The sequence below is a fragment of the Parasteatoda tepidariorum genome, chromosome 4 (genome assembly GCF_043381705.1).
Source record: "Parasteatoda tepidariorum isolate YZ-2023 chromosome 4, CAS_Ptep_4.0, whole genome shotgun sequence".
Taxonomy (NCBI): Eukaryota; Metazoa; Arthropoda; class Arachnida; order Araneae; family Theridiidae; genus Parasteatoda; species Parasteatoda tepidariorum.
This window is the reverse complement of record NC_092207.1, coordinates 96,222,296-96,249,289: the sequence shown is the minus strand read 5'-3', so window position 1 is coordinate 96,249,289 and position 26,994 is coordinate 96,222,296. Positions and strand designations below refer to the sequence as shown.

The following is a 26,994-nucleotide window of genomic DNA, read 5'->3' as shown; positions in this document are numbered from 1 at the left end:
ATTTTCTTTTGATTCCAATATAAAGAATGATCGCTGGTTTGCGCAATCAGTATTTAGAAGGGAAAATAACACTAATAACATGTTTAACTCTGCAAATCATTCATTTTAGCGTGCTCATTTCTGTATACTCAGATAATTAAAACGATTCATTCTGTTCTACTGAACGTAAATATAGATAATAATTAAACGTTTTTATTGAAAATCATTTGAACAGCTCAGAAACCAATACGATTAAATCGATTTATTTTCACTTTTTGCTTCGAAAAAAATTATGCACGAGATTCTGTTTTTTTTAAATGCTGCTTTGAAGCAATTTAGATTAGGTCAATAGATACTTAGCCTCATTAGTGTCTGCAAAATTCATTTAATATTGAAAATTTAGCAATTATACAGGTCAGTCGATATCTTTTAAACAGGTAATGTAAATGGAATAAAGATGAGAAATGCATGCGATTCAATAAATAATAAGGAATTAGTGAAAAAGAATACTGAGAAAATAATGAATGCATGAAATTGAACTATTTTAATGTTTTTTAAATTGTATATTCTAAAGTATTTAGAAATACATTAGGAATTATGGTTAAAAATTAGAATTTAAAAACACTAATCGTAAATTTGTTTAAATATTTATAATTTTTAATATTTTTCTATCGGGAAAAAATAGTTTCTTGCAATGCAAATGAAATTTGTCTTATTTTTAACTTAGCAATTTTCTTCTAACCAGTTAATAGAAATAGAATAAATATGAGAAATGCATGCGATTAAAGAAATAATAAGGGATCAGTAAAAGTAAAGAAAAAAAGAGCATTGAGAAAATGCTGCATGAAGCTGAACTAATGCAATTTTTTAAAATTGTATATTGTAAAGTATTTAGGAGTACATTAAAACTAAGAAATTAGAAGAATTTTAAGACACTAATCGTAAATTTGCTTAAAGATTTATAATTTTTAATATTTTTCCATCGGGAAAATTAGTTCATTACAATTTAAATCAAATATGCCCTATTTTAAACTTTCTTTTTTTAATATATTCCTTAATATATTCTTTTGTAATATCTTTTGAAAAAAATTATATATTTTTTAACTTCAATAAATTCAATAATGTTCTCGTTCTCTTTTGTGAGAATAATTCTTTTAATTTAATATAATCTAATCTTTCTAGAAATTTATTGTTCTGTTTTACAAAAGTTATTGTTTTAAAATTTGATATAAATAAATAATTGTAAAACTTATCAGTTTCTTACGCGAACTTCTTTTAGTTTCTTGAAGCAGTATAATATAAACAAAACAATATTATAAAACTAGGTGTTTGACAATTAATATGACTTAATATTAAACATGTTTGATGAAGTTTGAAACAAGATATACTTTAAATACATGCAATAAAATAATTTTGCGAAACAACTGTTAGGTTTCAAATGCATGAAACAAAATAATGTTTCTAAGGTTATTATGGCAAAACAATTGTGAAATTCTTCAAAGAGTTTAAAAAATAAAATAAAATTATGAAATATTAAAAAAATATTTTTTTTACAGAAATATTTTTTCAACCTATAAAGTAGTTACATTGTTAAAAATATTTCGACCTAAACAAATTTGACATAATCGAAAGTGAAAGCGAGATCGATGTTTTCAGCTTAGAACATAATACGGAACTAACAATACAATTTCGATGCAGTTGAAAAATTATGAGAAATACATATTAATAATTAAAGAAAAATTTCTATACTTACGAAATCTGTACAAATGTAATGGGTGTGGTAAAGCATATGTATGCAAAAATATTGAAAATAAAATATTGAAAAACGTCATTCCCTTGCAAACATCAGAGGCGTCATTATTATTGTCGCAGCATAATAGTTTTGATATACTGTGGCCCACTGAAAATTTTGAACATAAATTCACAGCTCTTTCCTTAATAGATAGGTTTTCTTTTCCATAAAATTTCCCTATGAAATAGAAATAAAATTCAGACATAAATAAAAGATGGATTACACTATGGAACAATTTTTCATTGCATTTATAGAAAAACTTGATCTTGCCTAATTCGATTTCATATTTGAAATTAGTTTTCTTCCCAATGTTACAGATTTTCTTTTAAATGATATTTTCAGTTTACTTTTGGTCGAAATGTACAAGTTTAACAACGTTATATGCAGGAAGTCTCTTAAATGGTGCAACAAACTTCCAGACGACTTCGGGAAAAACATCTGGGATTAAAGTTTCATAGGGACCCATGCCTGGAAATATCGACATACGCGGCGTTTCCATAAGTTCGCTTCCCTACTATGAACTGTTTAAGAAACAGTTTATAGGAAGTGGTGCATGATGGAATTTCTGAGCATACACTGTTAGAAATTTCTCGGAAAAATGGTTAAATAACAATTTATTGAATGGTTATTTTACCATATTTAATCAAAACAGTCAAATAACTATAAATAAAATGGTAATCCAACTGTTAAATGTGAGAAAAACAGTTTATTGATTGTTTTCATCGGCGGCTTAACACGGTTCAACTACCAAAATGTACTGAAAAAAAAACTGTTTTTTAACTGTTGCTATTGAGAAAAGCTTTTTATTAACTGCTCTCACCTAATACGGTTAAACAACCAGAATTTTATCGCTCCAACTAGAATGACCTAATGAAGCTACTTAGTTCTACACTCTCCTATGTCCATCACCTTACGAAACGACGAGCTTCTATGTTTAGTTAAATAACTACTTTTTTTTAACGTTTTTGAAAAGTGCTATCTGTAAATGGTTAAAAAAAACGTATAGTTTTGTATTCATGGTTTTATAGCCATACTTTTCGTAAATGGTTTCAAAACCATGAAGAAAAAAAATGTTCTTTACCGTAAACTTTACAGTTAATTGGATAGACGGATAGCTGCCAGTTATTTTACTATAATTTCAGAATGAAAATTTTAACAGTATATGACGGCATTTCAGGACATGTGTCCCGATGCAATTTCAATCCTGATATTATGTGTCCTAACTTTCCTAGACGTTCATCACAACATTTATGTGATCCTCTGTTGCATGTAATGTTTATAAACGTGTGCATTACTGGGAGAAACCGATTGCAGAATTGAAATCTGTGATAAGAAAATATCTAAGATCTGTTAAAAAAATCTCATACAATAGAAAACAAAAACAAAAGTGTTCCCCAGTGTCATAAAATATATTATGAGAAGATATTATGAGCAATATAAGAAATATGGATAAATGCAAGATGACTATTTTATAGTTTATTGTAATTTTCAGAAAAAAAACTGGGGCCAAAATTATTTAAAATTTAATCTGGAAATATTAGTCTCAAACGTATTATCTTTAAAAATACAAATTTGAGAAAGTGTTCAGACAAAAATAAATGAATAAATAAATAAATAAAAATTAGAAACGCTTAAAGACACTAGAAACTAACTTCACCAACTCGGTTTTATTTTAATCAGCTATCATTGCTGCAAAAAGTACCTTACTCCGTTTGTTTTTGTGTTTGTGTGTTTGTTTTGTAAAAGTTCATTTGTGTGAATTCATAGCAAAAAATTGTTTTTCTTTATGAAAAAGAGATAGTTAATCTTCTACTCATTTAAATATTTTGATTAACAGTAGGTAAAACTTAATCCAGCTGATACAACACACAAAAGACAATTCGATTTATTTGTTGACAATTTGAGAGAGTAGTCGATATTTTGATTAAATGAGCTTAATTATGATAATTTAAATGCCGAAAAATATCAGAAATTATAATTTTAATCATTTCTATCGTTCAGCGAATAATTTAATACAAACTTTGCATGATTAAGAAAAGAATTTAAATATTTACTGTATGTTTTTATTTTCTTTTTATTTAAGGTTATAATTTGCAATGTTTAATTAAAGTTATTCAAACAGTGAGCAGGTAGTACAAAACTTACAAGGTAAACAATCCTTGTGATTTATTTATACTAATATAACTTGTTTTATTTTCATATTTAGAGCACATAATAAGCTAATATTTACTGTCTGTCTTATTTGTTCGATAAAATATAATTTTAATGGTTTAAAAATGTCAACATAAATATTTAATACCTTTTAAAAAGAGATGAGATAAATGGGTACAAAACACGTAAGGTAAACAATTCTCGTAACTAAATTATGCCTTTTTGTTCCAATAAAATCAATAAAGATGGTTAAAAGGTTTTTTTGTCACAATTTCTAAAATTTCAGTCACTAAACAATTCCACCTATCTACATTACCAAAAACAATAATGCGTGTAATGCTAAAAAAATAACGAAATTTCATTTTTGTATCGTCAACAGAGAACTGATATATCAATCGTGAAAGCTATCCTAAGTATGAGAACTTAAACGTGCATGATTATAAATTTCTGAATGAAAATTCTTTTCTTGCTTGGACAACAGAAAGCTATAAGTTTAGTAGAAATAAATTGTTAAAGGGAAAGAATTTCATGAAAACAAATAATTCTATTTTTGTTTTAATTGAGCTATTAATTTACAAAGATAAAATATTAATTTAGAATTGAGCTTTAATTTTAATGATGTTTCATTATTAACAAAGAAGAGATATGAATTTTATTAGCAAAGATGTACCAGCTACGTTTTTTCTTCTTCCTTTTCTTTGTTTCTCATACATTTTAAGAGTTAATGCTGGAATAACATATTTGAAACGGTTGTAATTTGAAATACTTAAAATTTATAGTTTCCCATATAAGCAAGTTGGAGGAATTATTTGGTTTAGTAATTAAGTAATTTTTATGTAGCAGTAAAATACATTAAATCAATAAAGCAGTTGAACTTCAATGAAATGTACATAACTCAAAATTTTCATAGATTGTATAAGTTGTGTATGTTCAGGACTTCATTTAAAAAAGAAGACCAGTAGAGATACAAAGCTAAACTAAAATAATAAAAAAGTATTCAATGAGTGATCAAAACGAGCTCAAATTGCGAAGCAGTATAAAAGAGACTGCAAAAGCTGTTATCAAGTTTAGCGAACTCTGTGAGCAGGGGTGGTACGTATATAAACTATAAAATTAAAATACCTTGAAAGATAAGTTAAGAAGGAGATAAGCGCAGGTTTGAGACAGAATAGTAAATGGGCGGGAAAAAAAGAATTCTTTATTTTTAACTTGCTTATAAGCAATTGAATTTAGTAGCACTGCGTTAAATTCATAAATTACTTAATATATTCTTTTTTTCATACTTTTAAAGTTATTTTAACTGCTTAAAATAATAAATCTAATAATTATTATTTTTAAATATTCAATGTTTGCAAAAATTATCATTAAAAAACCATATGTATTGTGAAATAATATGATAGCTAACTTAGCATTTTTGTCAAGTTATTTATGTTATTATGTGAAAAAATTATTTCCGATAAAACTTTGCTAAGAAGTTATTTTCATAAGAAAATGATAAAAATTAGGTTATATTTTCCTAATTTACAGTTAGCTGATCGACATTAAAAGTTTTAACCTTTAAAGATGATGATTTTTTATTACTTACAATGTTTTAAAATTTCTCTATTCCGTTGACAACTTCAATTATTAATAATAATTATAATATTATTTTTATTGATAATATAATTGCTGTTATTAAAAATGACGGAATAAAATAACAATTTTAATTAAAGTTATCCCAATATTTCTAGTGTTTTTCTGAAATTCTAACTTTTCAAAAGCTAAAATCAAACTTTTTGGAACTTTAATTAATATCAATCTTTAACTCTCTCAAAGAATAATAATGTTATTTAATTGATTTAAGTATGAAAATATTGGAAATTATCCTTGAATATTATCCCGCTTTATAATATAATGAATTGTAAGTTTCGAAAGGAAATCTTACTACCTTAAATGTTCTGACCCTTGTATCTTATCTATGGTTTTGGTAAGATGGAAATCATTACCTTTCGTTTCGACGTTTGAATTTGAGTCCTTGTCTGAGTACCAGATATTTTTTAAGAATGCAACAATAGTTCCAATCACTGCTATGATGAGGAACACACCTATTAGACAACTGGAATTAAAAGAGTTCCAAATATTAGTCCACTATCTAGGAGCGAAATTAATTGACACTTGTCATTTAAAATTATATGGATGCCATTGTTTCCCCTAAGCCTAAGCAATTCCATACTGTTGAAGTTAAAAAATGTGGGTGTGTGAAGAAAAACTTATTGATTCTAATTTAATATTATAGGTTATGATATAAGGATTGTTTAACTTTGCCTTCTAAAAAACTATTTGATTGCATTGAAAAATATATCAATTTAAGGAAAAGGTATTCATAAAAAATTACACTATCGAACTTGTTATTAAACTCTATTTTAATGAGGTATAGAGTTATTGAATGTTTGATTTAACTGTGAACAGCCTTTTTTTTCTATTGCATCAGATTTTGAGATATTTAATATAATTTCGTATCATTGATTTCAAATCTTCAATCGGTTTCTCACTCCCAGTTAACATATTTTTATAAATGTCCTTTTTAGTCTATTTTTTTGTCGAAATGCATAAGTTTAGAAACTTTATATTTAACAGGTAACAACGTAAATGTTGCGATAAATATCTAAGAAAGTTAGGGCAAATCCTCAGGAGCAAAAATTGCAATGGAACCTATGCTCGGAAATGTTAACTCACACTGCCAGGGGTGCTGTTAAGCTTTTAAACTTGGGCATTTCGACAAAAAATAAACTTAAATGTCATTTAAAAAAGCTTTAGGAGCTAAACTATTTTCAGTATTGAAATTAGACAAAATCAAGTATTTCTATAAATGCATCTAAAAATTTGGTCCACAATTTTATTAATGAAATAGTGTTGCTTGAAAATAAGAAACTTAATGGAACTTTTCAATTCACTAGTATGAAAAATATGACAAACAATTGGAAATTGCATTATTAAAATTATTAAAGAATGAGAAAGTCTTATAAGAAAGAACTGAAGAGTCAATGCAAAGATTAGATTGTTAGATGAGGAAAAGTTCGCAAAACACCCTAACAGAATTTTTATTATAATAATCAGACTTTCACGTACTAATGCTCAATATTTAAAGCACAGTGGGAAAATCAGAAATATGGGATTTAATTAGTACAAAAGGGATTTTAAATTAAGAAAAAAAATATGTATATCAATTACAAAAATGTACTTTCTTTGAATAATCAAACTTAAATATTTTTTTATTAATTAATTATCCTATTTTCGGTCAACTCTTTTAATCTTTAGAACAACGTGTGGTGGTACAGGAAAATCTGATAAAATATCAAATGTTACTAAGGATGTTCAAGTTTTCTATTTTTTCTCATTTTCAGTGTTAAAGACATTTGATTATTAGTTCATGAGGTTATGAAAATATTTCCTATTTTCAAGATTTTGTTGTTGTTGTTAATTTACGTCGCACTAGAGCTGCACAATGGGCTATTGGCGACGGTCTGGGAAACATCCCGGAGGATGATCCGAAGACATGCCATCACAATTTTGATCCTCTGCGGAGGGGATGGCACCCCCGCTTCGGTAGCCCGACGACCTGCGCGCGAAGTCGAGCACTTTACGGTAGCACAGTTTAACGAGGACCAATTCCGCACACCCTCAGTCCCTACGCAGACTGATTCAAGTGGTCACCCACCCGCATACTGACCGTAGCCAGTGATGCTTGACTTCGGTGATCTGCTGGGAACCGTGTCTTATCGATCAGTCCATTGCGGGACCTATTTTCAAGAAAGAGCATATTAAAAGATTGATTCTAGTTGTGAGTCAATAAATTACCATTTATGATAGAAAACTATATTTTCAGTTCTGTTATGTCGACTGATCGATATAGCAATGCATTCATAGAGTAAAACGTCACAAACACAAATAGCCAAACGATCATTACTTTCATTATTATTAATCATTCATTATTATAATCCTTTTTGATAACTATTTTTTGCTGTAGAACAGACTTCATTTTTTCTGCTATAAATTCTTTAATTTTCATTTGTAAATTTTATAATATCCATTTTTTATTAAAAGTTTTTACGTTTATTATTTATAAAACTTCCATTAAGATAAAAGAACAAAAATTGCCTACACTCATTTGAGATTACTTGTTCCTCTTTTCATTCTAAAATATTTGCTAATTAAAGAACATTTACTTTAGAGACTACTGTAAATCCGAAAGTTTGGATTTACAGTTAAGCTCAATTTTTACCTATCTAAAAGTTTTCTGAAATATACATGCTAAAAAAAATAAATGTTAGTCTAAGTTATATCGCAGTATGGGGTAACTTAAACCACCAGTAAAAAATCAGTAATTGGTTTATGTATGTTGTTGATTGACTTTCAAAAGTTTGAAATATGGGGGCATATACTACTCAAAACGTTTATTAACACAAATACAACTGTAAGTAGTTTTTTTACAGTTTTAGTTTTTAGTTATCCTATTTATATTACAAAGTTCAAGATGCTAAATTTCATGATTAAATTTAGCAAGCAAATTCAAATTTAAAGGAATAGTGTCCGTTATTGATTTTTATAGCTTACAGTGTTGCTAAAACCAGCATTCAAAATATATTCAGCATAAGCAATCAAAGCCATCCCGGTGGCTTAAATTACCCTGGAGGATGTTATAGAATTCAAATGAATCGATGACCTGCATAAGAAATATAACGACTAAAGATAGATCGACAGGCAAGTTTAAAGAATAGCTTGAACTCAAAGTTGTTGTTGTTTATTAAAAGTTGAGTTAACTTGAATTGGAATAATCGGTGTAAAAACTATCGAGATACCCATCATAGACAACCGTGTAAAAAATTCCGGTAAAAATTACCAGTACTCAGGGTGTGTAAAATCACTGAATGGATCTAATTAAATAAATATTACTGTGCAAATAACGGTGAAAATGAAGTAAATATAGACTAACATATGAAATTTGAGCAAAACTTTCCATATTTTTATTTCAAGGTTCTATTTGGAATAGATTATATATCTCAAACAATATGTGAAAAGAAATTCGTGAAAATATTAGGAAGTAGTTTAACTGAAAAAAATAAAAGTTTCAAAAGACAAGATAAATTAATACATAGCCCATAATAATGAAAAACATTTAGGAAATTTTAATTTAATTTTCAGATTTCTCTCATAGATGAAAACCAATATACTTTTTCTTATAACAGCTGTTTTCTAAAATAAATTAAATTACACAATAATAGTAAAACAACTTGTTTTATTATAGCAAAAATGTTGTGATAAACAATTAATTATTATCGAAGGGATTTTTTTAATGTAAATTTCTTAGGATAGAATATTCGTCTATGAAAAAGGCTAATAAATGAAGTATAGATTTTAATATTCGATTATTTAATGTTCAATATCACATTTTAAAACTAAAAATAAAATTATAAATCTCACACAATGTGGTATTTTCATTGCATTTTCGTCAATAAGTTTGCACTTAATTAAGAGCACCTAACCGAAATATGCTTAAAAAAAGAATTTCCACTACAGCCCGTTGGTATTATTGGGCCATGGAGGTTAAGGCTCAGCAGTTCAATGGAGTGATTGTGGTAATATGGCCAGCACTGCACACTCTTTGCTTCCCAGATACGCAGGAATCCTTCAACCTGAAGCTGGGTGGCTTTAAGCCGCAGCAGGGTTTTTTTTTCATAATTACAGCTCAGTGCCTTTACTACTGAGCCATCATGGCTCAATCCAAATATATCATATACTGTGATTAATCCTCAGAAAAAAATTGTCTTAAGATTACAATCCCCCCCCCCCCCGAAAAAAGATTAAAGGTAATTAAAGGTGGATAAATTTGATTTGACCTAACTTAATTAAAATAAGGCATAAAATATAGTAATATATTATTTTAATTACTTTAAATTCTAATTGATGTAAAAATCAATGCATCTACATTTAAATAAAGCTATTTTTTAAATTCGGCAAACTTGAACAAGCACAATAGCCTTTTAGTGTAAATCTGTAGAAACTCAATCATTTAGATCATTATATAGTAAAATATATCATTATTATAAAAGCAAAATTGCTGTTATGTCAGTGTTAATAAAATTTATAGGTCAGATATTAGAGAAAATTTTTATATATTCAGTATCTATTTTGTACTAATATTAGATGCTTTAACGTGTAACTCTTTAAAAGTTAAAAAAAAATACATAACAATTTTAATTAATACAATCATCATATAAAAACATTTTTTTAAAAATCTTTTAGCTTTGATGTTATAGAAAAAATATCCTTTTAATGAAAAACCATCATAAGTTCAATGGAAGTATTACAAAACTTGTCGAATCACACTATAAACGATTAATGTAATAGAGTATACTTACAAAATTAAAATCTCATGAGGTTGATAATAATATCCCACTTTTGCATCACAATGGCTGACATGCACTGGTAAACGACCTTTCATTTCAGCTATGTCAATACCTTGAAAAAATTATAATCATCTTGTAAATTGAAATATATGTTGTCAGTATAATATACAAGAGAATTTATACTTATAATTTCACTCAAAATGTTACAAGGAGAAAAAAAATCTGAAAAATTAACGTACTTCATGGTAATGAAATAATTAACTTAGATAAAAATTAATTAACGAACGTAAAATTGAAAAGCGATTGGAAAAGAAAACAACTTGAAGTAATAGAGTAAGCGTAAAATTTGCCTCCACAACCAAAAGTGAATTATATCCACCAGGAGAACAAATTCGGTTCAAGTTACCATACTGTATGGTAATGAGATTTCTAGTAAAAAAACCTTAATTTTGGTTCATAAAACCAAAATATACTGTAATTAAATCAATCATTTGGTAATTTAAACGTTCATAGGGTAGTGATTTACAAAAAATTCTGGTTTTCAAAATTTTTGCTCTTATTACTTCACATTTAGTAAAAAATACGAAACTGAGAAGTAAATGTAACTTTATAAATAGTATTTATTCTATTATTACCAAATTTTATAAAACATTATAATTGTATATAAAACCATATTTGATTTTTAATTTTACCAAAATCATTACCAAAGTGCTTTCGTAAAAATTATCGAGCTTTTCGTAGTTATAATACAGCCAGAAACACGGTAAATCTTGCCATACTCTGGTAGTTTTGAGCATATTTTTTACATAGTTTTTGTACTGACTTTCTTAAATTCTACGAAACTTTAAAATATCCCATAAAACAGTTAAATGCACGTCTGAACTAATAAGAAATTTTGAAGCATCAATCCATAATATCATTCAGGTTTGCTTCAATATTGATTCTGAGTAGAATTATGTTATTTCACTTCTTATAATTCCTTGAATGCTTCTCTGATTCAATTTGAACGGGGAGATGAATCATCTCAATAACTCATTAAGCGAGCAGTACTTTTGCAACGTATAAATAGTAGGTATATATAGTATTATGGTCGTAACCATAGGAACTTTTAAGGAGTTTTTTTGTACACAGCATCAAACTTAAATAAAAATTGTAATCAATTATTAGAATTAAAATATATAAGATCATTTTAAATTTATAAAATGTCTTTGATAAACTCATACCTCTAGTATGTATAGTAAAATAAAGAAATTACATAGAAAGTTTGAAATATGCTATGCATCTTGTTTAGACATAAAAAAACGTATTATATAACATATGTTATACTTATAAAAATACTATGCCTTGTTGCTTAGTTTTTAATAAAAATTATTCCTATTGCTAAAAATGTTGCATACTTCATTTTAAAACTTCTAGGCAATTTAAAAATATACAAATTTCAAATTTAATATTGAGTTATAAATCAAGCTTGCTGATCATGAGAAATCTGATTTTACGGAACTGATTTTGCGGAAAATCAATATTTATACTTACCTGTGTCAATAAGGTTTTGAACATCGTTAACACTGCAAGAAGATGGCATACAAATGCCCAATCGGAACATTATATGATCAGGATTTGTTCGAACCCTTCGTAGACTTTGAAATATCTGCAACAGAGAATATCTGCTTTGAAGTATCTGCTTTTCAATTGGATAGTTTATATTTTTAATAAAAGGTTTGTCTTTGTAGACAAATATTTTTTACTTACATAGTATTTCACTAATATAAAGAAGCGTAAAAACTTTGTAATATAGAAAGAAATGTCTCAACATTAAAAATTATAACTCTTATATTTTTCAACAGTTAAATTTGTGTAGTATTTTTAATGCTTCATTGCAACATCACCTTTAAAGTATCTCTTAAGAAATATAACTTTATACCTTTCAATACATATAAATGTATATCTTTAAATGTATGCTTTTAAATACCTTTTAATGTATAATTTTAAATACGGAAATATGACAATGAAAAACATTACAAAAGCACTTTGTGGAGTAAAAAATTTACTATTTTTCAATATACTGCTCATATGTAATGTTTTTCATCACCAGTTTTCTGTATTTTTCACTGAGGATGTAATATCTCAAATGTAATATTGAAGTTTGCATGTAAATAAATTGATTTATGAATTTTTAACGCAAAATTTATCATTAGTATAACACATAATACTAGTTATACAACTTGATCTCACTGTTATTATGATATACATCTCACAATTGTTTTTAAATAAATTACACTCAATACTTAATCTTATAAATTTTTTAAATGAAGAAATAATTCTATTATTTGTTTTATATAACTTATTTTTTCTATAGCATATTATATTAGTTCGTAATGTTTGCAGTGATTAAGAATAAACTGATATGTTTCAAATTATTTAATGCTTTATAATTCGCACCAATTTGTTTGAATATATCAGAGCGTTAATTAAGCAAATTGTTTGCACATTTCGCATTCATTTCTCTGGTGGTCGTCTTTTACTGTTTGTTAGAGCAGTTCGAAACGTATTGACGCTTTCGTGTTTATTTTAACACCGACTTTTAAAGTTACTGCTTTAGATTCGAAACAGAAATTTATAAAAACTAAACTGAAAATTGTATGTAACTTTTAACACTCAATTTTTTAATACTAAGATTATATACTTAATTGTTTTGTAAGTGATTTAAAAAAAATAAATATTTGCATTCCTAAATTTGTTTTTAAGTAATAGGGTCTGTTATTATTACATCTTGAAATGTTATAAAGGTGCGAAAAAATAGTAAAAGCTATGCTATTATAATTTCTGTAATTATCAACAATGAATCAAAGAGTTTAAAGCATTTGTGTAATGCTATCATACAAATACAAAGAATTCTTATAAGACATTAATGGAAAATTTAAATTATTTAATATGGTAATTAAAATATTTTATTATGTATACTTAGTCAGCATTTATTGTACAAAAAATTTAATTACTGTCTATATTTTCTTTGTATTGCATTTCGTGCGGCTCAAATAAGTTTATCCTTAATAAAAGAAATTGATTAATAACTAACGAAAGCAACAATTATAATCTTTGCCTATATTATGCAAATAGCATATAACATCCTATTTTAACATATGAATTTTATTGAATAGTGTTTCGATAAATATTTAATGCGGAAATTCAGAAAACACCGGAAGAGTTATAAACAGTGCATGCTAAAAGTGTATAGGAAAGTTTATGAATAACGCATTTCCTCATCAAAGAAAATCATTTTAAATATAAGGCTTTCGCTATAACATGAAATCGTTTAAATCTCGAAATTTATTTTCCACAATATTTTTCCAGACAGTCGTTTTTTTCGTTTTTTTTAAAAACTTTTTATTAAAATCATGATATTTAATATATATATATANGAAATACTTTCTCACACTTTTAAAAGCCACATCCTGTTCTTAAATCTATTTTTGGCTCAACTATGCATTTAATTAAGAGCAGGACATATTTCCCTTTGCTCTGTGTGGGAAACGCTCGATCTCTTTCATAAACCAATAGTAATCCTTGGGATTTCCCTTTTCCCCTCAAATATAATAAAATAGAGGGAAATTCCTTTGCTACTTTCCCTAAGATTAAAACTTAAGCACACAGTTTTTGAGTGCGAATTTGAGCTCCGCCTTTGCTAGAAAATGTCTTAAATATACTATGTGAAGCTAATAAAATATTTTTTTCCTTCCAACTGCTATCTGCGTGGCCTAAAAACACTCACCATGACTGCTATCCTTTCAATGAGAAAAATTATGCTATCACAGAACTGGAATGTCTTGCTATTGTTGATGCATTAAACAAATTTTATCACTATTTATTTGGAAATAAATTTACCATACATACAGATGATGCGGCTTTAGTTTGGTTAAAAAATGTTAAAAATCTGAAAGGCAGATTGTTCCGCTGGTCTTTACTATTAAGTATGTATGATTATGATATAAAATACACAAAAGGCACCTTGAACTTTGAAGCTGACATGCTATCCCGAGATATTCCTGACAATATTGAAAACAACACCATGACTGCTACCCTTTCATATATATATCCTGAGGAATCAGTACTCAAAGCAGCCTCCCCTGGCAACATTGGGTAGCATGGATGGGTCAGCATTCTATGCAGCTTCAACATTATGCCACAATTCAGTGACTGACGTGTAGTGGCTTGCCAGTCATTCGGTGAGAGATCAGAAGAATTCATGAATTTTCAATTCACCAGTCAGTGGAGATGTACCGAAATCACGAAAATTTAAAGTCCGAAAATAAATGCGAGTTTCTTAGGAACAAATGGAATCGTCGCTAAGGTACGAGCTCGAAGAAAACCACCGAAGAAGTTAATACAAGTGCTCATACGAAATGTAAAAGAACTTGCAATCATCACCAAAATGTTATGCTTGGGGAAAGGATATACATTTGTACATATAGTGTTATAAAAAGTAATTCTGAGGGAGATCAAGGTACCAAAAAGAAGACAAATATGCCTAGAGTTTCAGTGGTAAATGAGATAAAGCAGGTATTTGATGCATTAGTACCAGAGGTTCTTAAAGTAAATACTAGATTTCGGACTCAACTTCTGAAAATATTAAAAAAAGAATTGGGCAACCAGGAGAAAATACAACTTTGAATGAATCAGAAAATAGTGAAATCGTTGGTTGACTCAAGAATAAAGACAATGGCGGATACAACGGAACTGCTAAGAGAGACTACAAAACAGAATAGCTGCTATTAAAAAATATGACTTGTATCTAGAAACACTCTATGATATCGCATATTTGTGGACTAACAACGATAAAATCCTAGAATAGCTCACCTCTAGGCGACTTCTTGAAATCTCGCCAAGTTGGCGATTGTTACTGGGATCAATGTTGCTTTTTAATTATTAACAAAAAACACTTTTAATTATTACGTATTTATCAAAATATTTTTAATGGAATAAAAAATAACCTACCTTCACTCAGATGACTCATCTTTGACATTCATACGTTTTCGAAGTTAAATTTGGATTCACACACCATTCAATTATTGCTTTCTTTACTTTTGCATTCAATAAAGTTAAAAATCCACTCGTCCACTCGCACGCCATTTTCAACCAACATTTCGCCGTTTTCGCCAAGTTGACGATTATTACTGGGATCAACGTCGCTTTTTGATTATTTAAAAACAATTTAAATTATTTTCAAATGGTACAGCACAAAAAAAATTAAAAATGAAACAATAACGGTAATAAATGAAGTAAAGGTTAAAAACTGAAATAATAACGATGATTCTAACCGCAAGAGATCAGAAGCATAAATGTCGAAAAAATAAACCCTTTCACCATTTTTCTTACGGAATCCAACTTTCGCGTAGGTATAGACATCAAATAACCAATAAGGTTTAAGAATTTTGGTGGTGTGATCAGATGCTCAAAATAATCTCCCCGAATTATCTTTTCTTAGATTTCAAGGTGAGCTGTTCTAGGATCCTCCGCCCGCTAACAACATGTTGTTTACAACAGGAAATAATAATACGATAAATGACTATATGGTTGAAAAAGGTGACAGAAAAATTTTTGAAAGATGCATAGGTAGAAAACAACAAAAGCGGAAAGCGGTGATGGAAAGATTAGTGATGTGGCACTATAGAAAAGTGTAGGCAAATCAGCGTTATCGTAAAGAAGAAGTAGGGAATCATCAGTACAGAAAAAAAGAAGTAGGGAATTTAGTACGAGATAGTACTGTAATACAGATGAAAATAAAGTATATATTGGAAACAAAATTTCAAATCTGAGACATCATGCTGGCACTAAGACAAAAGATCATCAAAAGTTCTCAGCAAGTCTCTCAGAAATAAAAAGTTAAAACCAAATATAGGGGTTACTACAAAAAAAAGGCAACAAACGTTAAGGACAAGTCACATAAATTGAAAAAAACAAAATCTGTAGCGAGAGTACCAGTTAAGAAGCAGTGCGTTGAACCGTTGTCGAAAAAAATGGTACCTAGATAAAAGAAAAAGCTAGCTTTGTGATGCTTCAGACAGACAAATGGAATTCTAAGGAGAATATAAATTGAGCAATTGGATTGAAAATCGGAGTATGGTAAAAGTTGCATGAAGCGCAAATCAATTAGGAACATTAAGCAAAGTACTTGAAAAGAAGCTAACACATTGGTAAACTGATTAGAATGCTATTGCAGATAAATGACTATTTTGAAACTATTGAGGGAAAATAGCAAATGCGAAAGCGAATTTTAAAGATCTGACTTTTTGAAAACTCAATTTCTCAAAAGCTGTTTAACAGATTTTGCACAAATTTTGTATTTTGCCGTGTAAAATTATATTCTTTAAAATAACGCAAAAAATTGTAATTAAAAATTTTACGACCCTCATTAAATAAAATAAAAAAATAATAAATCTTTACTAAAAGTTATTTTTTTGCATCAAATTATCTTTGAATAAACACATTTTATATTTGGGTGCTGAAATTTTTATTTTATTTCGCTATAAAAGTTTTCGAGATATAGCGAAATAAGCAAAAAGTAAAATTCACATTAAGTAGTCTAAACTTTTTGAGCACTCTCCTGACTAAACTATTTTGACCATATTTCCCAGATTGCCTCCTATATTTTACCTTTTATATTTTGGGGATCAGTAATCCGATTCTGCCTAAAAAAATATATGTTTATACAGAGAAAGTACATTTTTGCGTCTGGTTTCGTATTTTAAAGCATCGTCTGCTTTTATTAATTAACACATTTTAGGTCACACTCTCGAGCCTTTAAGATTGAGTCCTAGAAATCAAAAGTTATGCAGAGTGGTCCGTTTATTTGTGCACTGTACAATGTATTTTAAAATAATAGAAGTTATGCTGTACAGAAAGAATGGGTTGAAAAAATATTAACTCTTACCGGGTCCTTTAGATGTGTAGACATTAAACTGTTATTCTTATTGATCTGGACCTCTTTGATGGCTGTAAGTATGGAGTCAGGTGGCTTGATTTCCAACATACAGTATGTTCCAGTACGAAATTTCCTTTTCTTTTTACCACCGATTATCACATCCAGGCACTCATCGTAGTCACCAAGTGCAGATGTTATTCCCTCTAGCATTCCTCCTGATAATTTGCCAAACGAATCTATCACTAAAAATAAGAGTTTCACATTATAATTTCGAAGAATTTTTTTATTAATTAATTCACTTCTTTAATAATCGTTTCTATGTTTAAAAAGCGTTATATATGAATTGAAAATATTTTTGGTAATGAATTTATCGTCTATATATCTGTATTATCTAATTATTTATATATCAGGAACGATTTACATTGTAAAAAATTATGGATCAATTTACAATATAAAGTACAGGAACTTTGGGAGCATCATCCGTAAGATCCATTTTTACCATAAATCCATTTTTACCGAAAAATATTACATTGTAATTTTTATAGTAACATTAAGCAAGAGGATTCAATGATTTTACAAAAACTATGTAAAAATTACGGTACATCGTATTTTTATGTTCAAATCATGTTATGGTAAAAATGGATTTTACCGTGAAATGTGCAGGCATCTTAAGTCCTTTTTACCATAATTTGATCCAGAGTATTTGCAGTGTACCCTCAATGAGTACCCTGAATTATTTTTTATTTTACTGGATAATTTTACAGGAAAAATTGCAGTATATGTCTGGAACCTCTATTTTTTTTCTTTTCTATGACAGGTACGTTTTAGGGCATTTATGAAGATTTTAGTGTTGGAGTATTTAATTCAACTATATAGTATTCTCTTAATTATCTTTCCTTTATTTGAAGATCAATATATACGAATTAACACTCAATAAAATACTAATGATATACTTAATTTAATTTACACTAAATTAAAAAAAAAACGAATGAGTTCAGCAATTTATAAAATTATAACGAAGTACTTCAATACATTAAGTATAATTGCATTTCAGTGTTAGCTATACATTTAACAATATTATAATTACTATATAAATATTACTTGATTTTAGAAGAATAAATCATTTTCGAAGGTTTGGAATGCTCTTTCACACTGTAAAAATTCCTTATCAAATACGGTGTAAAGTACGAGCACTTTGAGTTCATTCCTAAAATCCATTTTACCGTAAAATATTATACCGAAATATTTACGGTAGTATTTATTTAATTGGATTTACTTTACTGCAATTACTGTAAAAATTATAGTTTACTCAGATTTTTTGTTCCATAACATGTTCCAGTAAAAATGGATTTTACGTAAAAAGTAGTGACACGCTGAGTGCTGGTACTTTTTACCGTAATTTGATCTGAAAAAAATTTACAGCATTGGGCTACTAAAGAAAATATTGTCGCAATATATTTTATTATTAAGAAAATTTATTTTTGTTGTTATTGTATTTTTTAACCACATTTTAATAAATGGCGTATCTCTACTTTGTTGACCTATAATTAAAACAAATTAAAAATATGTTTGACTCAGCATGTTACATGCTTTTATTAATATGAAAATTATATCTAGCACTAGTAAGTTTTGTCATAATGATATATTATGATTTCAAATTAAACATTCATTATTAGTCTTCAATAAACTTAATGGCCTTAGGAACATATGAAAGTTAAATGAAAAATTAATAATTAATAAACTATTGTTTAAGCTTGTGTATCAATTAAGCTTTGAATCGATTTTAATCTCACTCATATGTAAATTTTGTTCTAATGTTTAATATCTGAAGGGTAATATTGAAAATATTTTTTACCCCACAAATAATTTATTATTAGTGAAACTTGTTTAAACTATTCAATAACTTTAATAAAGAATGAAATTTGATAGCTAATAAATCTACATCAAGAAGACTATTTTGTTTTGATATAAAAGATTTTAATTAGAATTTTGTTTAAAATTGGAATTCAACAAAAAACAATATTTCGATTAAAAAAAATATGCTGTTTTACTGTAAATGCATTAAAATGAAAGTACAATATGTATATGACTATAAATAACTCATAGATATATAAGTAACTTACGTATATAAATATCTAATGCATGTATCTAATGTATCGAAAAATGATCCTTAAAAAAGACGGTTATTACATCATAAAACTATCTATTCTAAGTTCGAATCTTCTTTCGAAAGTGATTAAAAGCAGTAAGAATAAAATTGGTTTCAAAAGTTAGGACAGACTAAGCTAATAAAATGCCTTAAGTTTTCAGTAGTAATCACTTTAAAATGTGGTTACTTTGCTTTAAAGAAGATTAAAAACAAAGTAGTTTTATACATGATAAAAAAGTTTTTTTTTTCATTCAATTTATTACATAATATTTTTACTTGAAAACATAAAAAGCAATTGGTGCCCTTAACTATTTCAGCAGTTGCGTATGCCGAACCCAATATTACTTAAAATTTGGTTATCATATTCTATACCATATATTTAATACATGTATTCATACTAGTGATTAGAATTGTTTTATTTGTATTCAGAATTTTTGAAAGAAAAAAACGCATATCGTGTATTGAAAGTAAAAAAAGAGAGAACCAGGAACTAAATTATTTTTACAATATTGAATTTTTATCAAAAAAAAAAAATAATGAACACTTGAAGGATTTTTTGAATGTATCAGGAAATTATGAACAGCTTTTCAAATAACGATCTTCACTTTCCTCGATATGGTTTTTAACAGATACCTTAAATATTTAAATGAAGCTGCATCAATTGTTTTGTATTATTTTATTTATATTATTGTACATTATTATTTTCAAATATTAGCAATAAATGGGGTATTCTTGTACATTGTAAATTGTAAGGAAAAACAGGCTAATATTGTTCTATTTTTTTCCAGCTGTAGCGTGCATAGAATTACAATTTATTCTAACGTTATTGTTAACATCCATATTATAGTAATTTTAAATTTATTAAAATTTCAATCAATTCAAGCTCCAAATCAATCTTCTTCTTTCCTCAAATTTATCATTATTTTTAAACTTACGTAAATTGTATACGGTACAATTATTTTGTACATTTAACACATTTTTAAATTGTGGTGATTCAAAGCATATTGAGTCTATCAAATAAAATGAAAGAACATTTATTTTATATATATCGATGACAAATTTATATCTGATTTGAAGTTAGTATACTAAATGCATTTGAATCACTTTAAAATTTACACATGTACTTATGTTGGTTCTAAAATTTGCATTTTTTCCTACTTCGTGGCACAGCAAAGATTTAATATCGAAACTGATGGAGAAAAACTGATTGCATTTTTGACAATAACACAAAAATATTAAATCAAGTACAAAAATTGAATAAATTGCGGGTTATTGTGATTTTAACGTTAACCTTTAAATAGTTGATTGAAATACCAACACTTAAAACTGATACTAAAATTTATATTTATTTAGAAATGCTACATTATACAAAAGTATTAAATGATTTTTAAATTTTATTTCCTCCATGATCTATTTTGAAGGTAGGAAATAATTTTTAGATGATTAACCAAATTTTACAAAAAGACTATATTTATTTACAGATAGCCTAAATTACAGATAGCCTTACAGATAGCCTAAGAATTTTGTAGTTGGCCAGTATGGATTCTGGAAGCAACCATCACTTGGCACTTAACTTTAGAAGCAACATATCTTCGTTGATCAGCAGTCAGAGTTTATTTTAGAAACTTATTTTTTCCCAAACATGATGCCTTGTTTCTTTTGCCTGATAACTTATCTTGGATATTTTGCCAACTTGTATTAAATAAATCCCTGGCGTGCTGTTGAGCATTCTTACTATATTGTTTAAAATAATTACAACCATTGATGAAAACTAATAAAATATTTCAGTAGAGTGCATGCTGTAAAGATATGCATCATAATAATTTAATATGTTTTTCTTTATTAGATGAAAAGAGATTTAAAAAGACTACGTGGAAACATATTTATCAGAGAAAAAAAATCAATAAAATTTTAGTAAATATATATTGCATGATTATGATATTCTCGCTCATAAATCCATAATTCTGGTAATAAAAATCCAAACATTCGGTAATTAGTTGCGGCTTCTAGCAGTGACTAGTCATTCAGTAATTTTTCCGTTCATATGGTAACGGTTTTCCAAATTATGCATCTCATTACCACGCATTTAGTGAAAAATGCAAAACTTAAAAGTAAATTTAAACTTATAAATGGTTTTCATGCCATGCTCTTAGATATCATGATAAAATAGCCAAATTTTACCATATATTATAAAGTCATATTTTATTGTTATTTTACCGAAATCCTAAAGTGCTTCGGTAAAAATCACCAAAAACTTTCTTGTTCTCATAGTGTCAAAAACACGGTAAATTTTACAATGTTTTGGTATTTTTGACCTACATGTTTCCTTAGTGCAGATTCTCATAATTCATGAAGAGTACTTAAATGGTGTAAAGCAAAGACAGTGTGATAATCTAAACTTCAAAAATTCTGGATCAAATTACAGTTAAAAATTTCGGCACTCAGGGTGTCCGTATATTTTTTAAACGGAAAATCGATTTTTACCGGAACATGTTACGAAACAAGAAATCTGATAGACTATAATTTTTACAGAAGTAATTACAGTTTAATCACTCTAATTAAATAAATATTACTGTAAAAATACGGTGTGATATTTAAAAATAGATTTTATGGATGATGCACTCAATGATCCAGTACTTTGTTCTTTAATTTGATCCTGAATTTTTCTTTGCGTATCAATGACATTGAACATGTTTACGAACGATAATTCGTTAAAAATGAGAATTTAATAGTAAATTACAATTAGATTAGTATACAAACAACAATAGCCATATCTTTAAAATATTATAGTTCAGCAAAATAAATAATAAGCCGATTATAAATTTTATTAATCTCACATATTTTTCATCGCCAATAATTCATTTTGAGTTGTAGTTGCAGTTTTTGTAGTATTAACTTTTGATCTCCTCTATTGATAGATATGTTATACGGCCGTCATGACTTATCTTTAATAGGGTCATTGTTTATCTGACCAAAGGTTTAATAACTTCCGATATATTTATAATATATCAGACACGATGGTCTTTTTTATACAACTTGAAAAAGTTTCAAAAAGTTTGGATATGGTCTGCATGATTTATTCTGGGACAGATTGTTCATTGCAGACTGGCTTATTGGGGGCAGTTTTTGTATGAAAAAGGCTCAAGACTTCAATTTTCAAAGTATGCAGCTATTGTCAACTTGATAAAATGACGCTGATATTACCGCTAACAAATGAAACACTTTTAGCATCTCGCTGCTGTCTATATTTACTTTTGCATTCAAATTTTACAAAAATCATACTTTCTTAGGTGAGTACATTGCTTGAACGTAGATGATATTCAATAAAGCGATTTTTCACTTTCGTATAATACACTAAACAGAAGTTTGCGCTTACTGTCAATAACTATTAGCTAATGGAAATGGCTTAATAAAGGAACTGAATCAAAGACAACAGCTCCCCTTTATGAAGTAAAATTTTGCAAACTTTATTTTCAAAAAATCAAAGAATAATTAAATGCAACATGGAGATAAATATTAAGCAAAGACTTAAATCTTAACTTACAAACGCATTTAGCTTCACACATTGTAAATTATTAACTAATTAAAATTAGTTTAAAACGCACAAAGATATACATTAATAGTAATGTTTTTATTTAGTACGTAGTAGATTAAAATACACTTTTTAAATTTTTTTTTTAGCAAAATTAGAGTAACTTTCTCCTGTTCTTTCAAGAGCAGCGATAACATCACTCACAATATATTTTAAGGAATGCATTTTTTGTTTAACTCATTTTATTATTCGTGAGCATGGTTTGACATGCATCACCTCAAGCTAGTTTCGCAATTGTTTCTTGAGCTTTTAGCTCTCTGTGTTTTTCCAAATCAAACAATGTCTACAAAACCATTATGAATTGCAAATTTGTGAAACCTTTGAGTTACAGAAGGACTTTCATATTTATGTAACCTTCAAGTGACAAAAGATCAACATTCTCCACATAATGGATTGAATAAACTTTCACAGATCGACAAAGAAGCACCAAAAAAAGTAGCAACTTTGAATGATGCTTAATTTAATAATCTTTCTGAAAGCAATTTATGAACTTTAATTTTCTCTAATTATAACTCACCATATCAAAAGAATTTTTTCATTCAATGATATAATTTTGAATTATAGCTGTAAATCTCTGCAATAAAAGCAATTATTTTTACGCAAATGGGTTTAAACGATTATAAGGGAAATAGCTATAAAAAGACGCGGGAAACAGAATTAATAATGGTAATTTTGTTTTTCTTCTTAAAAATAACTTTCCGTTGCAGCAAATCAATTCTTGTTACAAACATTTTAAACTTATTTCTAACTGCAGATTTTCATTAAAATAATGTCCATTTGTTACATATTTGTTTTTTGAGCCCAGCATTTGTTTATGAACTTTGTATTTTATACGTTTATTTAAAATTTCAACAATTAATGAAGCAATTAAATGAAATTGGAACAAATTTAAAAATTTTTAAACAAAATTAGAAATTATAATTTTCAGAAAAAATGCTGAAAAATTTTAATAATAAATCTATTAGTAAATATAATCTAATATAATCTAGCAAATTCTGATTATTTATTTAAAACTTTATATCATTTGAAATTAAAAAAAAAAGAGAATTGAGGAATAATAGTTAATTGCCAGTTTGAAGCGAGAGAAATAAAACTGAAATTTGAAGTGAATTAACAGATTTTGAAATTTTTGAGGGAATAAAAATACAAGCAAAATATATAATATGTGCACCACAAACATTAAAATCGATAAATCGTGTTACACATTTTTCAATATTTCTCATACCTTCCTTCTTCTTTGTTAGAAAGTGTTAAATTTTACCTTACACCCTTCTCCTTTCATATGTCTCGCTATATTACATAAATGCTTGTAATGAAGTAGTTTTATATTTTAAATTTAACCATGTATTTTTTACGGTATTTGCAAGCTTAGTAATAATATTGATTGTATTATATGAAAATGATGTAGGTTTACTATAATTACCGTGCAACTGTAATAAAATATCAATATGTATTAAGAACAACTAAACGCAGAAGCTTTTTGAATCTTACTCTATCAACAAAATAATTTTAAATACATAATTTTAGAAAAAGTCTTCAATATCAGGTTATAGCTTAATACAATTGCTAGTTTATTTCCTCCATCACAAGTATTTAAGCAAGTATTTAAAAAAAATTATAATCAAATCATAGAATCAAACTAACATACTAGCTACATGTTAACAAAATAATAAAAGAAAATCATCGAAAGAAAACAGCAATCTTTTTAATGGTGAGAAATAATATATAGTAAGATGATAAAAGACATAAAAATTAACAACATAGAAATACTACACATAATATTTGAACCAAAGTGTGTGATGTCCCACTTCTTGTAATCTCCCTCCCTTCTTCTTGTCACCAAATGTCATAAATCACGTAACCCCACCCCTCTCTCCGATATGACATCACTTGAAGACGACCCCAAAAATAAAAGAATGCAAAAGAAAGGGAAATTATTTCGTTAACTTTTAAGTAACATTGATATTTTTAATCAAATAAATGAAATCTTCAGTGCAAAATATTTTAAATTCTTAAAATTAGTTAGCTTTACGAAAAAAAAGAAAAAGAAAGAGAGATTTTTTTCGAGCGATGGCATCACTTTTAATGATTCTTATTTAGAACAACCTCTTGACTTCGAATACTCCCGTTTTCTTCGATCACACATGCAACTTCTGGGAGATGTTTCTGGAAACATTACAGGAATATTTCTGAGAATATTCCCACCCTATATTTATCCCTTTTCAATAATTTTATGTCCATGAATTTGAATTAAAAAAAGGAAAAAGGTTAACTTTACCATTAAATTTCTTATGAGGAACTAGTGAATCAAAAAAGAATATGAATAGAAGCAAGCTTAAAAGAAAATCATTTCAAAGGGTATTTCTGTTTTTTTCTCGAAATCCTTTTATTAATTGTTTCTTATCCTTGCTTACATCTCCTCTTCCCTCCACTTTCTCATAACATAAATATTTGGTTATAAGCAGTTGAGGGTGAGATATTAAAAAAACTCTCATACAATGAATTCTCCCAATTATCTCGCGAGAACTTTTTTGATCTCCCCGAGGAAAGAATAGGAAAATTTTATGGATTAAATATCTCCTGATGTGCTAAAGAAATGGAAATTGCTATTCTAATATGTAAGGAATTATAACGATTTGAAAATATTTTATAGTTTTTGCTCTCTTAAATTGAAAGAAAAAACATTTAAGACAAATTCATTATTTTATTTTTTTCACTTATTTTCTAGGCATTTAAGCTTCTAATCCTTTCGTACCCTTTAATGCCTTTAATTTAGGTCTTTCTACACTGTAAAAAAAATTGGATCAAATTAAGATAGAGCGTACTGGCACTCAAGGAAAAGATACTTTTTACGGTAAAATCTATTTTTACCGAAACACATAAAATTTAATGTACCATGATTTTTACAGCAATAATTACCGTAAAATCGTTGAATCACCCTAAATAAATAAATATTACTGTAAAAATTACGGTATAATATTTTACTGTAAAAATGTCTTTTTCGGTAAAATGGATTTTGTGAATAGTGCACCCAAATTGACCTAGACATTTTACAGTGCAGATAACGATGGAGAAAATAAGAAAACGCGGATTACATTAGGATTTAGGAGACAACATACATAAAATATTTACATAAAATTCTACTGAAATATTACTAGTTTTTTTTTCCATACAGCGTGGTATAATTCTTGCTAACTTTCGTTCCATTATCAAATATTTGTATGACAGCATTTCTATGTGATTTCATACACATAGGATATTGAAATTTCATTGCTCAGTGAAATAGCATGCGCCACCTCTTCATTTCCAAATTTTCCGGTTAGGGATGGCTAACTGAAATTTTATTCCATTTGAGTTCTTATTACACTTTAGGAGGCATGGTGTCCTCATTAATTTATCATACAAAAGATAGGAAAACTACCATACTTGACAGGATTTGGATTATTTTTTAATTATTTTTTTGTCCTTTTGTCTGTTGAACCATCTACTAAATGTTTTACTAGTTATTATCAGTTCTTTATAATCAGTTTTGAAGTATCAGAACTGTTGTTTTGAAGTATCTAATTGTTGCTGAAATGTAAATGAAAAATTAAACAAAAATTAAATCAAAAGGATTTCTTTTTTAAAACAATTTTAACCAGTTGTTGCAATTTACAAAAATTCTCTTTTTTGGAACAAAAAAAAAAGGTTTAATAATTTGACAAGAAAATTAGCAATAAAACATTAATGATTTCAAATGCTTACTTAGTGTGATTTGCTTTAGTATTTATTCATGAAAAACATAGTAATGATTGCATCTGAAATTCTTCTTTATGAGCACCGTAGCCTTTCACAGACTTTGTCTGCCTCCATCACAAGAAATTTCCAACCTTTCCCATCTAAGGCGACTCTTCTCCATTTTTTTTTTAAATTTTGAAATCAGTGGATCTTTTTCGATGTACTCTAGCCAGAATGGATACCCTTGGGCTAGATCTTATAGAATTTTTCAAAGTGGCAAATTTAAAAATGAAGCGTCCTCTAAAATTT

At 27.6% G+C, this 26,994-nt stretch overlaps 1 protein-coding gene and 1 long non-coding RNA gene across 2 annotated transcripts in view; one reads left to right on the top strand and one right to left on the bottom strand.

Moving 5' to 3' along the window:
• The window catches only part of LOC139425410 (uncharacterized), a 48,463-nt gene that overhangs the window by 17,342 nt on the left and 4,127 nt on the right, over positions 1–26,994 (top strand). The window lies entirely within an intron of this gene.
• The window catches only part of LOC107437201 (nose resistant to fluoxetine protein 6), a 50,374-nt gene that overhangs the window by 21,471 nt on the left and 1,909 nt on the right, over positions 1–26,994 (bottom strand). The window contains exons 2-6 of the mRNA XM_016049122.3: positions 17,237–17,469; positions 11,842–11,956; positions 10,321–10,420; positions 5,908–6,017; positions 1,733–1,948 (exon numbers count right to left, since the gene is read on the bottom strand). Of these exons, the coding sequence (XP_015904608.1) occupies positions 1,733–1,948; positions 5,908–6,017; positions 10,321–10,420; positions 11,842–11,956; positions 17,237–17,469 (774 nt within the window). The remainder of the gene's footprint in view (positions 1–1,732; positions 1,949–5,907; positions 6,018–10,320; positions 10,421–11,841; positions 11,957–17,236; positions 17,470–26,994) is intronic.